The sequence below is a fragment of the Eriocheir sinensis genome, chromosome 32, assembly GCF_024679095.1.
Source record: "Eriocheir sinensis breed Jianghai 21 chromosome 32, ASM2467909v1, whole genome shotgun sequence".
NCBI classification, from domain to species: domain Eukaryota; kingdom Metazoa; phylum Arthropoda; class Malacostraca; order Decapoda; family Varunidae; genus Eriocheir; species Eriocheir sinensis.
In genome coordinates, this window is record NC_066540.1 from 6,553,822 (window position 1) to 6,573,821 (window position 20,000).

General features: G+C 42.5%; 1 protein-coding gene across 1 annotated transcript in view; it reads right to left on the reverse strand.

The window, feature by feature from the left end:
- The window catches only part of LOC127006419 (uncharacterized), a gene marked incomplete at its 5' end in the record, with an annotated part of 37,807 nt that overhangs the window by 4,404 nt on the left and 13,403 nt on the right, over window positions 1–20,000 (reverse strand). Inside the window, one exon of the mRNA XM_050876372.1 lies at window positions 375–541. Within this exon, the coding sequence (XP_050732329.1) occupies window positions 375–541 (167 nt within the window). The remainder of the gene's footprint in view (window positions 1–374; window positions 542–20,000) is intronic.

Consider the following 20,000-nt stretch of genomic DNA (forward strand, 5'->3'; position numbering starts at 1 on the left):
TTAACCTCCCTTGCAAAAAAGTATTACCTACCAACCGCTAACCTTCGCTAAAAAGAATTATCATGATCTTATTCCACTTCTGTAAAAAAAAATGCAAACCTCCCCCTCCCCAAAAAGTATTACCAACTGCTAATCTCCCCTGAAAACAGTGTCACCAACTCCAAACCTTCCCCTAAGAAAGTAATACCAACTAAACCCCAATAAAAGGAAAGGCATTACCAACTGAAGCCACCTGAAAAAAAAAAAAAAAAAAAAAAAAAAAAAATTATTACCAATTCACCTTCTAACATAAAAAAATATTACCAACTAAACTTCACCCCTCTCTCAACCACCCCCAACCACCTTCACCATCATCATCATTATCAGCCTCTCACCTTCACCAGCCCGAGGAGGTGTTCGTCAGGCTCAACCAACAGCACCACCTCGAGATGCAGCTTCAGCCTGTGGTCAACCTCCGTGAAGTCCTCGTAGTTGTAAGTGATGGGGTTGTGCGGCCTTGTTAGCGACCCATACCTGTCCTTGTGCCTCCTCCCTCGCATACCTGAGGAGGATGACGAGGAGGAGGAGGAGGAAGTGGAGGAAGACATGGCAGAGGAGGAGGTTGTTGTTGTTGTTGTGGATCTGTTGGTGTGAAGGAACTCTCGGTCTTGGTCTTGATTTGTTTGTTTACTTTGGTTAGATTGGTTCATATTTTTGGTGTGTTTTTCATCCTCCTTGTCTTCTTTCTTTGTCTTCTTCTTCTTTGTTTTCGTATTCTTTTTTCTGTCTCCGTTTTTCATCTTTTCGTCCTTTTCTCTTTCCTCTTCTTCCTCCGCGTCTAAGTCCTCCCACCATCTCCAGTGATACCCTGCGAGAAAGATTATCATTATTATTACTATTATCACCGAGATCCACGAAAGAGCATCAAGGGAAAATAAAAATGACAGCCTCACACAGCATTCCTTTGATGAGCGAACACGGCTATGAAAACTGAGAGAGACACTGACAGAAAAATAAGGAGAAAAACAAAATAAAAAAGTGGGGAGAGAAGCAATGTCTAATAAGTTAACAGGTGGTCGGTGATGACTTTTGCTTTTAACTTATCAATGTCAACAAAGGAAACAACAGCATCTGGAAGTACATTACACATCTTAATCAACTTGACTGCAGATTTCCTACAGTCAGACATCACCAAGCTACAGGAATGGAACAAAAAGTGGCTGCTACAATTCAATGAAGAAAAAATGTAGTCCTGCACCTTGGGAGGGAATATCCAGTACACCAATACTACATGGGAAACACTCCACTATCCACCACAGAGGCAAAGAAAGACCTGGGACTGTATGTTACAGGCTACCAGTGAAGGCAAAATCCATGCCAATTGCAGCGGATGGATTAATCAACTTAGGGATTGATGAATGCAAAAAATTTATTATTTGTGCCAAAAACTGGTTGAACAGGACACTGGTTGAGTAGTAAACTGTGGTGTGTGTGGTGAATAGACTGAAAATGAGATGTACTATGGAATGCTGAATGAAGGAATGAAGGAATGAGAAAAGATAAAAAGAAAGAAAAAATGAAAGATAAAGAACACAAGAAAGAAGAGAAAGAAGAAGAAATAAAGGACCAAAGAAAGAAATGAGAAAAAAGAAAAAATAAGTAGAAAAAAAAGAAAAATTAAATAAGAGAAAGAAAGAAAAGAAAGAAGAAATAAAGGATCAAAAAAAGAAAAAAAGAGAAAGAAAGAGAAAAATACGTAGAAAAAAAATCCCTAGAATATTTGTACACACACACACACACACAGACGCACACATGTGCACCTTACCTGTGTATGTATGGAGGAGGGATTCAACCCACGGAGAGATGCTGACCAGTCTTCCTCCTCCTGCTGGTCCTATTCCTCCCTCCTCTTCCTCCTCTTCTCCCGCTTCCTTGAACGTATCTGTGGAGAGGTAAGTGATTGAGAGGGGGTTATGGGGGAGGGGGGGGGAGATATTTACATAGATTTACACAGAAAATAAGACCACACAGACCCCATGGTCCAGACTAGGTGGTCTGTCCTTAAACCTAAGTGATTCTACATTAATCAGATGGCTCCAAAACGATGCTTTTCAACTCTAGTTGATATTAAGTTGATGGAAGTGACGGTCGAGCTTGTTTTTGAAGGAGTCAATCGTGTTACACTGGACCACTGACGGTGGGAGCTTATTCCATTCTCGCACTACAACGTTGGTGAAGAAAAATTTAGTGCAGTCTGAATTTACTTGTCTACATTTGAAGTTTATGCCACTGTTCCTTGTACGCAAAGTGTCATCAATCATAAACAATGTTGATCTGTCTACATTCGTGAAACCATTTAGTATTTTAAAACATTCGATCAGTTTTCCTCGGAGGCAACATTTCTCAAGAGAGAACATGTTAAGGGTGGAAAGCCTTTCTTCGTAAGATTTGTTGCGCAAGGAAGGGATAATTTTTGTTGCCCGACGCTAAACACCTTCTAAGTTAGCAATGTCCTTAGCATGGCGGGGAGACCAAAACTGTACCGCATATTCCAAGTGGGGTCTGACTAAACTATTGTAGAGTGGAAGTATTACATCTTTATTCTTGAATAAAAAGTTTCTTTTAATGAAGCCCAACATTCTGTTCGCTTTATTTGCTGCATCGATGCATTGCTGTGAGAATTTGAGGTCACGCACGAGAGAGAGAGAGAGAGAGAAATATATAAATTGAGACACAGAAAGACAGATAATGGACAGATAGAGTGACATACACAGAGACAAAAGACAGAAAAGATACAGACACAGACAGAGAAACACAAACACACACACACACATGTGAGTCTGTTTGCCAATGATGCTAAGATAATGAGAAGAGTGGAAAAAGAGGATGACTGCTTGCTGCTCCAGAGAGACCTGGACATAGTGTGGGAGTGGAGCAGGAAGTGGGAAATGGAATTTAATACCAAACAGTGAGTGTTATTGAATTTGGAATGAGTGGAATGAGAGTAGAGGGACATTATAAGTTGGGTAAGGATAAGTTAGACAAGAAGACAGAAGAAAAAGACCTTGGAGCGATGATGACAGTAAACTTGTCTCTAGAAAGACAAGTGAATAAAATATCAGCTGAGACATACAACCTGCTGAGGAACATCAGATTAGCATTCACATACCTTGATGAGGACATGGGAAGGAAATCAATTGTGACCTTGATACGCCCAAGACTAGAATATGCATCAGTGGGTTGGTCGCCATCACTTAAGAAACACATTAGAAAACTGGAGAGGATACAGAGAGCAGCAATAAAAAATGGCACCTAGTCTGAGCGACCTGCCTTATGAAGAAAGACTGCTGAGGCTGAACCTCCCTACATTGGAAATTAGAAGAGAAAGAGGAGATTTAATAGCGGTGTATAGGGTGATGAATGGTTTAGAGAAATTGGATAGAGATCACCTTTTGATAAGAGAAGAAAGAAACTTAAGAGGAATTGAAAACTGTTGAGAAAAAGAATTTGTAGAAGACATAAGAACATAAGAACATAAGAACGTAAGGAGTCTGCAAGAGGTCAGTTGGCCTATACAAGGCAGCTCCTGTACACTCAACCCCACCTTACCTCACCATCCATGGCTTTATCTAACCTCTTCTTGAATGTATCTATGGTATTGGCACCCACAACATGACTCCCAAGCCTGTTCCATTCGTCCACCACTCTATTGGTGAACCAATTCTTGCCTATGTCTTTGTTGAATCTGAATTTGTCTAACTTAAAACCATTGCCACGCGTCCTACCTGGCTCTTTCACTCTCAAAAATTTTATTGACATCCCCTTTATTAAATCCCTTCATCCATTTATAAACTTCGATCAAGTCTCCTCGCACCCTTCACCTTTCTAGAGAGTGTAGATTTAACTGCTTCAGCCTGTCTTCATAAGGCAAGTTTCTCACCCCCTGAATCATCTTTGTCATCCTCCTCTGTACAGATTCTAACATCTTGATATCCATTCTATAGTAGGGGGACCAGAACTGAACTGCATAATTGAGATGAGGTCTAACTAGTGCTAAGTAAAGTTTGAGAATGACTTCAGCGCTCCTATTGCTCACGCTCCTTGAGATGAAACCTAGTACTCTGTTTGCCCAATTTTTAGCCTGAATGCATTGAGCCCTAGGACAGAGGTCAGCGCTCACTAGGACTCCTAAGTCTCTCTCACGCCCAGACCTGCTTAGAGGAGTGTCATTTAAGGCGTAATTGTGTAAGGGGTTATTCCTACCTACGCTCAAAATGCTACACTTCCCGACATTGAATTCCATCTGCCACTTCCTCGCCCAATCATATAGTCTGTCAAGCTCATCCTGGAGAACTGTAGCGTCGCTGTCTGATTGGATTACTCTACCGATCTTGGTATCATCTGCGAACTTACTGACATCGCTACTAATTCCTGTGTCCAAGTCATTGATGTAAATAATAAAAAGCAGAGGACCCAGCACCGACCCCTGTGGGCTCCACTCGTAACACTGCCCCATTCAGATTTCCTACCATTGATTTGCACTCTCTGCTTCCTACCACTAAGCCACGCCCTGATCCAGTTCAAAACTTTCCCATCTACGCCGTGAGCCTGTAATTTTAGTAATAGCCGGTGATGAGGGACTTTGTCGAACGCTTTACTGAAATCTAGATATAATATGTCATAGTTTTCATCTCTGTCAACTGCCTCGATTACTTTAGTGTAGAAGGACAACAGGTTAGTAAGGCAAGACCTGCCCTTTGTGAACCCATGTTGTGAATCATGAATTAAATTATGCTTTTCCCGCAGAGATGTGTGGGGGTCTGGAATGGGCTGGAGAGGGAAGTGGTGCTGGCTAAGTCAATAAGCGCATTTAAGGCCAAATTAGACGGAAGTAGTTGGAAAGACGGGACAGCATGAGCATAGCTCCGTTCCTGTAAATCACAACTAGGTAAACACACACACACACACACACACACACACACACACACACACACACACACACCACACATAACTTTCTGATAGCTCAGTTGGTAAAGCTCTGTGCTGCCAGGCTGTGGTGATACACACACACACACACACACATACACACACATAACTTTCTGATAGCTCAGTTGGTAAAGCTCTGTGCTGCCAGGCTGTGGTGATACACACACACACACACACACATACACACACACACACACACACAAAGAAACAGAAACAGAAAACCAAACAGACAAATCAACACAAAGACCACCATCACCACCACCACCAAAACAACAACAACAACAACAACTTACCCCCACCACTGCTGGCGGAAGCGGGGTGAAGAGGAGGGGGGTCCGGCAGGGGGGAAGCGGACCCCCCTAGTGATCCTTCAGCAGAAAAATAGAGTGTGCTAGAGAGCTCTGAGGAGGAGGAGGAGGAGGAGGAGGAGGAGGATTTAAGAAGTAAGAAATGAGGAAATTGAGAAGAAGAAGGAGAGGAAGACGAAGGTATTAATTACAACAACAATATTAGCTATACCTCTACTACTACTACTACTACTATTACCACTACTACAACTACAACTACTACTATTACCACTACTACAACTACTATTACTACTACTACTATTACCACTACTACAACTACAACTACTACTATTACCACTACTACAACTACAACTACTATTACTATTACTACTATTACCAGTACTACAACTACAACTACAACTACTACTACTACTACTATTACCACTACTACAACTACAACTACAACTACTATTACTACTACTACTAATACCACCACCACTACTACTACTACTACTACTACAACTACTACTACTACTACTATTACCACTACTACAACTACAACTACAACTACTATTACTACTACTACTAATACCACCACCACTACTACTACTACTACTACTACAACTACTACTACTACTACTACTACTACTACTAATAATAATAATAATAATAATGATAATAATAATAACAACAATCTGAATTACATAAAACACATGAAATTGACCTACTTTGTCCCCAAGAAACATCACACATTCTAGAAACAGGAAAGAGAGAGAGAGAGATGAAAAAACAAACCAAGGCAATAATTCAAATGCAGAGACGGCCTTAGCAGAGAAAAAAGATAAGAAGAAAAACTAAGGTGACAGACAGAACAGTTAAATAACCTTACCCCAGAAACATAGAAAAAAAAGCATCGACAGCATTAAAAAAACTTTCGGATTTTGGAATTTTGGATAAAGGATTCTCAACCTGATGCATATATAACTGGATTTATGACTGATATATAACAAGATACATAAATAGAGAATGTCTGTATAGTTAGTTTCCTTACATCCTTAACCCCCTGACTGCAGATTTCCTACCAGAAAACATCACCAAGCTACAGGAGTGGAACAAAAAGTGGCTGCTACAATTCAGTGAAGAAAAATGTAAAGTCCTGCACCTTGGGAGGGGAAATCCAGCATACCAATACCACATGGGAAACACTCCACTATCCACCACAGAGGCAGAAAAAGACCTGGGAGTGTATGTTATCAGGCTAACAGTGAAGGCAAAATCCAGCATACCAATACCACATGGGAAACACTCCACTATCCACCACAGAGGCAGAAAAAGACCTGGGAGTGTATGTTACCAGGCTACCAGTGAAGGCAAAATCCAGCATACCAATACCACATGGGAAACAATCCACTATCCACCACAGAGGCAGAGAAAGACCTGGGAGTGTATGTTACCAGGCTACCAGTGAAGGCCAAATCCAACATACCAATACCACATGGGAAGCACTCCACTATCCACCACAGAGACAGAGAAAGACCTGAGAGTGTATGTTACCAGGCTACTAGTGAAGGACAAATCCAGCATACCAATACTACATGGGAAGCACTCCACTATCCACCACAGAGGCAGAGAAAGACCTGAGAGTGTATGTTACCAGGCTACCAGTGAAGGTCAAATCTGTGCCAATCGCAGCTGAGGGGTTAAGAGGCAGAAGACCGAGGCAAACACACGCATACACACCTATGGAAAAACATGCACACACACACATGTACACTTACCCGATGCCCCGTCCGTCGCGTCCAAGTTCGGAGGGAGAGCGAGGGGGGAGGAGGGGGGGTGAGGTTGGGGGGTGCGGTGGGGGGTTAGGGGGAGGGAGGGAGGGCCCCCCACCCCCCCTCTCTCGTAGGCGGTGCACACGCTGCCCGTCATGGACCCTGAGAGAGAGAGAGAGAGAGAGAGAGAGAGAGAGAGAGAGAGAGAGAGAGAGAGAGAGAGAGAGAGAGAGAGAGAGAGAGAGAGAGAGAGAGAGAGAGAGAGAGAGAGAGAGAGAGAGAGAGAGAGAGAGAGAGAGAGAGAGAGAAACAGGATTGTGGGGTAGAAAACATAACAAGGTTTGGTTAGTCGGACATTTCTGTGAGTAATGGATAAATAAATAGATAGATAGAGGGAGAGAGAGAGAGAAAGCAAGCTAGAAAAGTCTGAGACACTTAGTAATAACACAGCGAATAATAATAATAATAATAATAATAATAATAATAATAATAATAATAATAATAATAATAATAACAACAACAACAAAAATATTTCTCACCCGATGAACTGCTTTCCTGCATGGTCGAGAACTGGGGGTCCTGGTGGGGGTGTGGGGGGGCAGGGGGATGGCCATCCTGGGTGCTGGGGGGCTGGTGGGAAGCAGTGGGGGGGTGAGGGGGCCAACCACCACCACCACCACCACCATTACCATTGTTATCTGTGTACGAAGGGAGAACATAATCGTAGTAGTAGTAGTAGTAGTAGTAGTAGTAGTAGTAGTAGTAACAAGTGATAAAAATAGCATCACACTCTCACCATAAATAATAATCTTCGTTTATTTTCTTTAACCCGGTGTGGCGTCGTGTCTCATCCCCTTGTTTTGGTCCGTCCGCATTGTTTACATACACCGTGCCAAAATTCGTCCACCCTGTGTATGCAAACAAAGCTCGGCAGATCAGGAACGGACACACAAAAACAAGGGTACGAGACTTGACGCTACATTGGACCACATAAAATTTTGGGGGTGAGCAAGAATTGATAAAAGTGGAGAGCAGGGCAGCTAGTAAACATATGATGATGATGATGATGATGATGATGAGTAAATGTATATTTGTGGACCAAAGAAAAGTGTCTAGTTCTTGTAAAAATGATGTGTAATAATGTGTGGACCAAAGAAAGGTGTCCAGTTCTTGTAAAAATGATGTGTAATAATGTGTGGACCAAAGAAAGGTGTCTAGTTCCTGTAAAAATGTGTAATAATGTGTGGGCCAAAGAAAGGTGTCCAGTTCCTGTAAAAATGTGTAATAATGTGTGGACCAAAGAAAGGTGTCCAGTTCTTGTAAAAATGTGTAATAATGTGTGGACCAAAGAAAGGTGTCCAGTTCTTGTAAAAATGATGTGTAATAATGTGTGGACCAAAGAAAGGTGTCTAGTTCTGGTAAAAATGATGTGTAATAATGTGTGGACCAAAGAAAGGTGTCCAGTTCTTGTAAAAATGATGTGTAATAATGTGTGGACCAAAGAAAGGTGTCCAGTTCTTGTAAAAATGATGTGTAATAATGTGTGGACCAAAGAAAGGTGTCTAGTTCTGGTAAAAATGTGTAATAATGTGTGGACCAAAGAAAGGTGTCCAGTTCTTGTAAAAATGTGTAATAATGTGTGGACCAAAGAAAGGTGTCCAGTTCTTGTAAAAATGTGTAATAATGTGTGGACCAAAGAAAGGTGTCCAGTTCTTGTAAAAATGTGTGATAATGTGTGGACCAAAGAAAGGTCTCCAGTTCTTGTAAAAATGATGTGTAATAATGTGTGGACCAAAGAAAGGTGTCTAGTTCTGGTAAAAATGTGTAATAATGTGTGGACCAAAGAAAAGTGTCCAGTTCTTGTAAAAATGTGTGATAATGTGTGGACCAAAGAAAGGTGTCCAGTTTCTGTAAAAATGTGCGATAATGTGTGGACCAAAGAAAGGTGTCTAGTCCTTGTAAAAATGATGTGTAATAATGTGTGGACCAAAGAAAGGTGTCCAGTTCTTGTAAAAATGTGTAATAATGTGTGGACCAAAGAAAGGTGTCTAGTTCTTGTAAAAATGTGTAATAATGTGTGGACCAAAGAAAGGTGTCCAGTTCTTGTAAAAATGTGTAATAATGTGTGGGCCAAAGAAAGGTGTCCAGTTCCTGTAAAAATGTGTAATAATGTGTGGGCCAAAGAAAGGTGTCTAGTTCTGGTAAATATGATGTGTAATAATGTGTGGACCATCTTTTTTTTATTATTTCACTTAAACTTGTCTCCTTAGCCTAAAAAAAAAAAATTAAGGGGATGATACCAAGCCACCACCACCACCACCACCACCTCACCCCCCCCCCCCCAAAAAAAAAGAGAGAAAACCACCCACATGCAACGGGGGACTCTAGTAAAATAATCTTCCACCAGCTTACGACATGTCAAAACCTTTTCCTTTATTACCTTCCTTACATATACCTTTAATTTACCACATTCATTTATTTATTCATCTTTCTACATACTGTTAAACCACTCTGTTAGTAGTAGCAGTAATAGCAGCAGCAGCAGCAGCAGTAGCAGTGTACCAGCATTACCAACAGCATTTAGTGGTGTAAGTAGCGGTACTGACATAAGTAGTAGTAGTAATAGTAGTAGTTGTAGTAGTAGTAGTAGTAGTAGTAGTAGTAGTAGTAGTAGTGATAGTAGTATTAGCAGCAGAAGCAGTGGTAGTAGTAGCAGCAAGATTAGTAGTGCTCGAAAGTTGTTAGTAGTAGTAGTAGTAGTAGTAGTAGTAGTAGTAGTAGTAGAAGCAGTAGTAGTAGTAGTGATAGTAACTAGATTTTAACAGGCAAAAACTAACCCACCACCTGAGCATATGCACACACACACACACACACACACACACACACACACACACACACACACACACACACACACAAATTAATAGTAAGAGAAGGAGGATGAGAAATAGCAATAAGGTTACACGGGTAGGGAGGGACTGGTTTGGGTTAAGATTCGTTTTAGTACCGTGCCAGTATCTCATTACCTACCTTATGAAACATCAGTAGCTCTTCATATATCTTTTCTACAAACCTTCAACAGTCATGGAAATGCTTTCAAAATCCAATTCAAGGACTTTTTTTTTTACTCTTGAAAATAGGGGATGATGTTTGCGAAAGCGCGTCGCCTCCTCTGGTGCTGGCTGTGGCGACGGTGGTGCCGCCGCAGTCGCAAAATAGCTCGCAGGGGGTTTTGTTAGGTCAAGTAAGGTTAGCTAAGGTTAGGTTAGGTTATATTCATGCTCCATCATAAAATTCGTGGTATTTGCATAAAAATAACAGGTTTGCTCTGGCGACGGGCGCGCCTGCGATGGGCCCGCCTATGACCTGACGAGCGCAGGTCGTAAAGTTCGGTTGGAGTAGTTTAAATATGCTCCCCAACTCTAAACTCTCTGCAAGCTATTTTGCGGCTGTGGCAGCAGCACCGTCGCCGCGGCCAGCACCAGAGGAGGCGACGCGCTTTCATAAACATTATCCCTTATTTTCAGGAGTTAAAAAAAAATTCTTGAATTGGATTTTGAAAGCGTTTCCATGACTGTTGAAGGTTTGTAGAAAAGATATATTAAGAGATAGTGATGTTTCATAAAGTAGATAATGAGATACTGGCACAGTACTAAAACGAATCTTTACCGTGGTTTTATCAACATGCCGATATCTTGTTTCCTATCCAGCCAACTGTTCTTCTGTTGCCACACATATTTTCTTCAAACCTCTGAAACAACATCAGAAAGAACGTAGAGATGTGTGAAAATAGCCATCAAATGTGTGGGAACCCGTGTGACCAAGGGCAGCAGAATAGCCCACAGTGTCCTGCAGCAGCCAAAAACCACCGCTAAAATCCAAGACTTAGGCCGTGGCCACACTGGGAGCGAGAATACGAGAGCGGGCGAGAGCAAGAGCAGCAAGGCGAGTTTCAGTGGCCACATGAAAAGCGAGGCGAGGTGAGGGTTGTCATGGCAATGCGACCTACGGTACAGTGCCCACCTTTACTGATGGTGTATAAACCGACCATCAGCTGATGTTCATGGCATACGTGCTGAAATCTCTTTTACTAGAGAATAGTATGATGAAGTGCCAAGTAGGCGGTAACTGAGTGGTAACGTGCGGGCTCCACATTCACTGCGTGATGGACGACGCGGGTTCGAATCCCCACACTACCACCTGGGATTTTTCAGTCACCGTCGAGTGGCCTAAGACTACCTACATGCTGTCCAGAAGACCACCCATCAACCCGGACTCTAGAGAAAACCGTCCAAGTGAATCAAGGAGTTCCGGGGGGCAGCATGAGCCAATGCAAGATGGCGCCGCTATAAACAATTGCCTGCACCACAACGGGCTGGGGCCAACCATCAGGCCCCACTACGAAGGCATAATAAAAAAAAAAAGTGTTCTCATGGCCCAAGAAAGGGTGGAATGTGTTAGTGCTTCATACCAAAGCTGTATGCATGCAACACATGATAAACGAAGAAGAGGATCAAGGCAATAACTGATGTGACAGAAAAGACTGACGACTTGCAGATAATATTTGGGGTTTAGAAAGCTACTCAAGTATTGCCAAATATGAGAGAGAATTGGAGCATACTTTTGTTCTGAAGGAGCAGTACAGCCTGGCAACACTATACACAGCCCTCGTACCTGCCCCCATCACCGCATACGAGGGATGAGGCGAAATGTTTTTATAAATAGTTCCGAGCTTCACTGATTTGGCGTTTTATGAAAAATCTGTATACGCCTTCGTGTTCAAGAGGCTTTTCTTTATAAGATGGAACAGTTTATTTCAGTACTCATTTCATAGCTGCTGCAAATGGTAGCTATATGTAAAATGTGTTGTAAACATTTTGGAGTGATTCCTTAACTTCAACTCGTCACTATTTATTTAGCTTTTATTTTAGTGAGTTTTCACAAACATGTTCGGGTTCTGTAATCACTGTTGTGACTAACGGTGTTCACCAAAATGCCCTATCTAGTGTATGAGGTGACTTGTGGCAAATAATATCGAAGCATGTCTGTGATGTCACTCCTTCTGACCAAGCGATCTCACGCTAGAAAAGTTAGCCATCAACTCTTTTCACTTCCTTGCCTACCAACTCGCTTTCTTGCCATTACCTGCTCACTGACAGTGTGGCCACCTGCATTGCTTATAATGTATTAAAGTTCCTCGCTCTCGCTCGCTTTCTTGCTCCCAGTGTGGCCGCAGCCTAAGGCGTCTTCATGCTCTTACCTACGACCTCCATTAATATATATATAACCTCCAAACAGGGAGACCTTGCCCCCCTTGCATTTCCCATTTCGTTGCAGCTCTCAGCTGCCCTTGGCACCAAGGGTTAGCACACACATTTTGTGGCTATTTTCACACTCGTTTTTACTTTTACACTCATTCCTATGGTTTTCCAAGTGTGAAGGCTGGCAGAAGACAACACAAGGGGACTTCATGGGGCAGGAAGCAAGATATGGGCACACTTAAATAACCAATTTTGAAGTTAGATATAGTACAAGTACTCTCTCTCTCTCTCTCTCTCTCTACTAACCCTTATTATTCTCGCTCAACACCTCAATGCTGGACACGGACGGGTTGCTTATCACCTCCACATCGCTCTCTCTCCTGCCATTGGAGGGGGAGGGGGAGGGGGAGGGGCAGAAAGGTGGAGGTCGACCCCCTCCTCCTCCTCCTCCTCCTCTGCTGTTATTGTTGTTGTTGCTGCTGCCGCTGTCGTTGCCGCTGTCGCTGCTGCTGCTGCTGCTGATTGTGCACACGCTCACCCCCTCGCTGGAGTCTGCCGTTTTGGTGGTTTGTGCGTTTGTTGGTTTTAAGAAGATTTTGTTTGGCGGTGGATGGCAATTGTTTGTCATGTTGTTTTTACTGATCTATTATTCTTCAAATTTCTTAAAGAGTAAAGGTAAAGTTAGAGACACACACTATACCTGAGTGTGGCCATTAACCCTTGAGCCTGTGGGGGCCTGAACCCATCACCCCGGGACACGGGGCCAGTGGGACATCCGGGTTACCGCAGCGTGCCTTCCCCAGGTGTCCCCAGGTACACACTTAAGCCCCGTTCACACTGTGCCGACTCTGGGCCACGACAACCCATGCAGCGACTCGGTACACGAGGTCTTGGGTGTGAAATATTGATGTGAAAGGGTCGTACAGGGTCGGAAAGAGGTCTAGAAACGATCGCTGGATGCTGAGTTGGAACAGTGTGAAGGGGCCTAACAGTCGCTGGGTTGTCGTGGCACAGAGTTGTCAGAGTGTGAACAGGGGAGGAAGAAGAGGAGAAAGAAGAGAAGGAGGAAGAGGAGAAAAAGAGGAAAAGAGGGAAAAAATAAAGGGAAAACCAGAGAAAGAGGAAAGGAGGAGAAGGAATAACAGGAAGAGGAGGAGGAAAAGGAGAAAGAAGAGGAGAAAAAGAGGAAAAGAGAAAAAGAGGGAAAAAATAAAAGGAAAACAAAGAGGAAAAGAGGAAAAAATAAAAGGAAAACAAAGAGGAAAAGAGGAAAAAATAAAAGGAAAGCCAGAGAAAGAGGAAAGGAGGAGGAGGAGGAATAACAGGAAGAGGAGGAGGAAAAGGAGAAAGAGAAGAAGAGGAGAAAAAGAGGAAAAGAGAAAAAGAGGGAAAAAATAAAAGGAAAACAAAGAGGAAAAGAGGAAAAATAAAAGGAAAACAAAGAGGAAAAGAGGAAAAAATAAAAGGAAAACAAAGAGGAAAAGAGGAAAAAATAAAAGGAAAATCAGAGAAAGAGGAAAGGAGGAGGAGAGGGAATAACAGGATGAGGAGGAGGAAAAGGAGAAAGAAAGAAGAGAAGAAAAAGAGGGAAAGAGAAGAGAAGAAGGAAAAAATGAAAGGAAAACCAGAGAAAGAGGAAAAGAGAGAAAAAGAGGAAAAGATAAGGGATGACAAGCTGGGTCGCCTGCATTCCAACAGTCCAGGCCGGGATTCGAACCTGGACCTGTAACTTCATCACTAGGCATTTTAACCACTCGCCACAAGGGCAACTATTACATTTTTTAGCTGTATTTCAAGTATTTTAAGTCTTGGGGGGTAGGTATTTTATTAAGCAGTGTCACCGAGTCTGCATGAGGTCACCCAGAACCTAAGACTATCACTAATAATTAACAGGTTTTTGAGGGTAACTATTATATTTTAACCTGGTACTAGTGACGATCCAAATTTGTGGCTTTACCGTGTACCAGCAACGGGCCAAATTTCTGCCATGATATAAACCCCCCATAATAGATGATGCATAAACTGATCATAAATGCGATGATATATATTATGAAATGGTTTGCGTGAGTGATGATTTTTTCTCATTATTCTCGCTTAGAGGAGCCTTTAAGAAACATGATCCCCGCAGCTACCGGGTTAAAGATTTTCTAGTATTTTAAGTAAGTTTTGGGGGGTAACTATATCATTTTCCAGCACCACTTAGTCTGTGTGAGCTCATCCCAGAACTTAATACTATCACCCTAATGTTTATCAGCTTTTAGAGGGTAACTATGATATTTCAAAGATTTTCTAGTGCTTAAGTTAGTTTTGGGGGGGAACTATATCATTTTTTGGGGTCACTTAGTCTGCGTGAGGTCATCCAAGAAACTAATACTATCACCCTAATATTTATCAGCTTTTTGAGGGTAACTTTTATATACTAAAGATTTTCTAGTATTTTAGGTTAGTTTTGGGGGTAACTATATCATTTTCCAGCGCCACTTAGGCTGCGTGAGCTCATCCCAGAACCTAATACTATCACCCTAACATTTATCAGCTTTTTGAGGGTAACTAAAATATTTTAAAGATTTTCTAGTATCTTAGGTTAGTTTTGAGGGGTAACTATATAATTTTGCAGTACCAGTGAGTCTGCGTGAGTTCATCCCAGAACCTAACACTATCACTAATAACTATCAGCTTTATGAGGGTAACTATTATATCTTCCAGCATCTAGGAGTCTGCAGAAGGCCAGCTATGCACAGGGCAGCTCTTGCAGTACACCTAACACCTATGTATCTATCAATGAATCTATGTATCTATCTATCTATGTACTTATGTATCTATCGTCCCCTATCCTTGACTTTATCTATCCATAATTTGCAGATAGATATTGAAAGGAAGAAAAAGAAGAGGGAGGAGGAGGAGGAGGAGGAATCAGAGAGAGAGAAGGAGGAGAATGAAGAGAAGGAAAGAGAGGAGGAAAAGAGGAAAAAAATAAAAGGAAAACCAGAGAAAGAGGAAGAAAAGAGAGAAAAAAAAGGCTCCTTAGTCTCGCTCTCTCTCGATGACAAAACCTCAATGAGCGCTTTGTGGCATCTATACTTGAACACTTTTTTTTTTTGGGGGGGGGGGGGGATGGGGGGGATAGGGGGAAGGAGGGGGGTCAGTATGCATAAAAACCCTAGCATATCCAGTCTCTCTCTCTCGACACTACTGAATCCTTTTACAAAACACACACTGTTCACTATCCAACCCTTTTTAACCCTTTCATTGCTAAGCACTCGCAATGAGACTATCCCCTCAGGCGCGCTCGGGAACCCCAGCGGGGGAAGGGGATCTCTTTTAACCGCTGTATCTCAAAAAATATTCATCACAGTTACAAAACAAAAACACCATTGGGAAGAGGAGGCCAGGATCTATAAGATTTGGTTACGTAAGCCTCTCCTGCAAATGTACAGGCACGTTCAGGGGGTATTTTTTGCTGTGAGTGCGACTGGCACTTGCAGTGAGCTTTTAGCACCACCAGCAAGTGACGCTAGTGCTCACTCTTTTAACCGCTGTATCTCAAAAACTATTCATCACAGTTAAAAAACAAAAACACCATTGGAAAGAGGAGGCCAAGATCTATACGATTCGGTAATGTAAGCCTCTCCTTCGAAAGTACAGGCACGTTCAGGGGGTGTTGCCTGTGAAGACGTACATTTATACATGCACGACAGTCAACCGTAAGGCAACTACTGTAGATCTCTTGATGATGGGGTGCTGGCAGGGCAGTATTGCCAACTGCAAAATTTACAACTATTTGGTCAAAATATCAGTCATGTGATAGATGAAGCTATGCAAAAATGTCGCTATATTGGTCAACAACATCCACCAGTTGCTCGTCCATAGATTTTCCGCGCTGGGCTGACATGATTTTCCACCAAATTTAGTGAAGAACCCACTCAATTGGCAATCCTGTGTTGTGAGAATTAGTGTTGGAACATTCTCATACGTGGGAGATTTGAGTGCGGCTGGAGCTCGCAGCGAGCATTTAGCGCCACCAGTAAATATGCCTAACGCTCGCTGCAAGCGTTTAGCAATGAAAGGGTTAAACAGTATCCAATCCCTTATGACACTCTCCGATCTCCTTTAACACTATCCGATCCCTTATGACACTTTTGGATCTCCTTCAACAAGAGGAACAATAATGGTAACAATACTAATAACATAAGCGAGACAAATGAGCATCGGACAACAGGGGACAGTTCAGTCTTCTATATTAATAATTATGTAGTGGATAGGAAGGAAGGAAGGAAGGATGGAAGGAGAGAAGGAAGGAGAGAAGGAAGGAAGGAAGGAAGGAAGGAAGGAGAAGGAAGGAAGGAAGGAAGGAGGGAAGGAAGGAAGGAAGGAAGGAGGGAAGGAAGGAGAGAAGGAAGGAAGGAGAGAAGGAAGGAAGGAAGGAAGAAAGGAGGGAAGGAAGAGGAAACAAAGGGAGGAAATGAGATAAGAAGAGGAAAAGGAGAAAAGAACAAGAAAATAAGAATGAGAAACAGAAAATAAATAAATAAAAGGAACAAGAGGATCGAGAAAAAAGAAGAACAAGAAGTAGAAGAAGAAAATAAACAGAGAGAGAGAGAGAGAGAGAGAGAGAGAGAGAGAGAGAGAGAGAGAGAGAGAGAGAGAGAGAGAGAGAGAGAGAGAAAAAGCAAGACAGAGAGAGAAACAGAGAGACAAACCTCCCTTACCTTCTCGCTGTAGTGGTGGGTGGAGGTGATGTAGGGGGGTGGAGGTGAGTGGAGGGGCAGCGAGGGGGGGCTGTCTGCGGCTACAATTTGGACACAGGAGGTTGTTCTCTGCTGGAAGAACTTTGATTAACAGACTGACCAGCATGGAAAAAATAAAAGGGAAAAAGAGGAAGAGGAAGAGAGAAAAAGAGGAGAGGAAGAGAGAAAAAGAGGAGAGGGAGAGAGAGGCATACTCTATTTTTCAGGTTATATATTGTGAAGAAGTAAAATAAATGAAATAAATAAATAAAAACTACTATTACTACTTCTAATAATAATGACAAGTGGACCTTACCCAATTCTTCTAAGTAGCTATACATGTCTCCTCCTCCTCCTCCTCCTCTTCCTCTTTCTTACAATATTTCTTCCTCCTCTTCTTCCTCTTTTCCCTATTTCTTCCTTGTCCTCCTCCTCCTCCTCTTCCTCTTTCTTACAATATTTCTTCCTCCTTGTCTTCCTCTTTTCCCTATTTCTTCTTTGTCCTCCTCCTCCTCCTCCTCCTCCTCCTCTTCCTCTATCTTCCAATATTTCTTCCTCCTCTTCTTCCTCTTTTCCCTATTTCTTCTTTGTCCTCCTCCTCCTCCTCTTCCTCTTTCTTACAATATTTCTTCCTCCTCTTCTTCCTCTTTTCCCTATTTCTTCTTTGTCCTCCTCCTCCTCCTCCTCCTCTTTCTTACAATATTTCTTCCTCCTCTTCTTCCTCTTTTCCCTATTTCTTCTTTGTCCTCCTCCTCCTCCTCCTCCTCCTCTTCCTCTTCCTCTATCTTCCAATATTTCTTCCTCTTCTTCCTCTTTTCCCTATTTCTTCTTTGTCCTCCTCCTCCTCCTCCTCTTCCTCTTTCTTACAATATTTCTTCCTCCTTGTCTTCCTTTTTTCCCTATTTCTTCGTTGTCCTCCTCCTCCTCCTCCTCCTCCTCTTCCTCTTCCTCTTTCTTCCAATATTTCTTCCTCCTCTTCTTCCTCTTTTCCCTATTTCTTCTTTGTCCTCCTCCTACTCCTCTTCCTCTTTCACAATATTTCTTCCTCCTCTTCCTCTTTCCTATTTCTTATTTGTCCTCCTCCCACTCCTCCTCCTCTTCCTCTTTCTTACAATATTTCTTCCTCCTTGTCTTCCTATTTTCCCTATTTCTTCTTTGTCCTCCTCCTCTTCCTACTGTTTATTTTTTTTTTTTTTTGCTATATACCACACACATATTTAGGGTTACCAGATTGTCGTACTTAGCCGCTTATGTTTTCTGCTTTCCGACCCCAAAACTGTCTCCTCCACTCCAATTACTACATTTATTTATAGTTATCATTGAAAGGTTTAATTATTAGTGTCTTTTTGCTATAGTTAACCCGATAACAGCGACGGGCCTAATTTGTGGCTTTATCATGTAGCAGTGACGGGCCAAATTTGTGCCATGATATAAACCCCCCAAAAAAGATGATACATAAACTGATCGCAAATGCTTTGATATATATTATGAAATGGTTTGTGTGAGTGATAATTTTTTCTCATTTTTCTCGCTTAGAGGGACCATTAAGAAACATGATCCCTGCTGCTACCGGGTTAAGTGTCTAAAAACGGTAAGTACGATGGTGGATACGATAATCTGGGAATACTGGAGGTGGCTGAGTGGTCAACGTGAGGCCAAGGTGTTCTGGAGGACTCCGGTTCGCATCCCACCCGCTCTACAAGTTGATGATTCTCAGTTGTTGCCATGTGGCCTAAGACTACCCACATGCTATCCTGAAGACTGCCTATTAACCCCTTGGCTGTGGATTTCCTACCAGAAGACATCACCAAGCTACAGGAATGGAACAAAAAGTAGCTGCTACAATTCAATGAAGAAAAATGTAAAGTCCTGCACCTTGGGAGGGGAAATCCAGCATACCAATACCACGTGGGAAACACTCCACTATCCAACACAGAGGCAGAGAAAGACCTGGGAGTGCATGTTATCAGGCTACCAGTGAAGGCAAAATCCGTGCCAATCGCAGCGGACGGGTTAATGGGAATGGCAGATGAAAAGGACCGAGACTTAGTAGAGGGAGTGTGTAGTTAACCTCACAGACAGACAGACAGACAAATAGACAGATACACAGAAATACATAGACGGACAGGCTGAACAGTGACGCCAATCTCACCACACACCTTGGGAGGGTGACAGCTGGCTCAGGCAATTCCGACACGTCAACTGCTGGGCGGAGTTGAGGGCAGACTGGAGCCTCTGTACGGGGGGGGGGGGGGAATAGAGGAGGATCAAACACCACTATAGGGAATCAAATGCCGTGCTAAGAGAATCAAAACACTTATATTTAGAGGATTGAAAACCACTTGTAATAGAAGGAATGAGACCAGTGCTGGAAGAAAAGTGGAAATAAAGTAAAATAAAAAAAAGAAATAGGAAGAAAAGGATGATGAAGAAGACATCGAAGGGAGAGGAGGAGGAGGAAGAGGAGGACAAAAAAAATATAGGAAGAGGAGGAGGAGGAGGACAAAGAGGAGATAGGAAAAAGAGGGAGAAATAGGAGAAGAAAGAGGGAAAGGAGGAGGAGGAGGAGGAGGAGAACAAAGGAAAAAAAAAATAATAATAATAATAAAAAAATAAAACAATAAAAAAAAAGAAAAAATACAAGACTCATAACTACCCCCCCCCCCACCCTCTTACTAAAGGAATCCAATCACACCCCACACACACATACATAAGGGAAGGGAATCCAACACCATTACAAAGGGGATCCAACACCCTTACTAAGAGGATCCAACACCACTAACTAACTAACCATACCGCCACAACCATAAACACCAAGGGAATAAAACAACAACAACGGCCGAGTATAAGTACCGCAAAGTCCTCGGTCTCCATCGCATAGACTCGGGTTCGGTGTGTGGGTCGGGTGGTGTCAAAGGTCATCTTGGCGGTGGTGGTGGTGGTGGTGGTGTTGGCGGAGGTGTTGGTGGTGTCAAGCTCCTCCACTTTCTC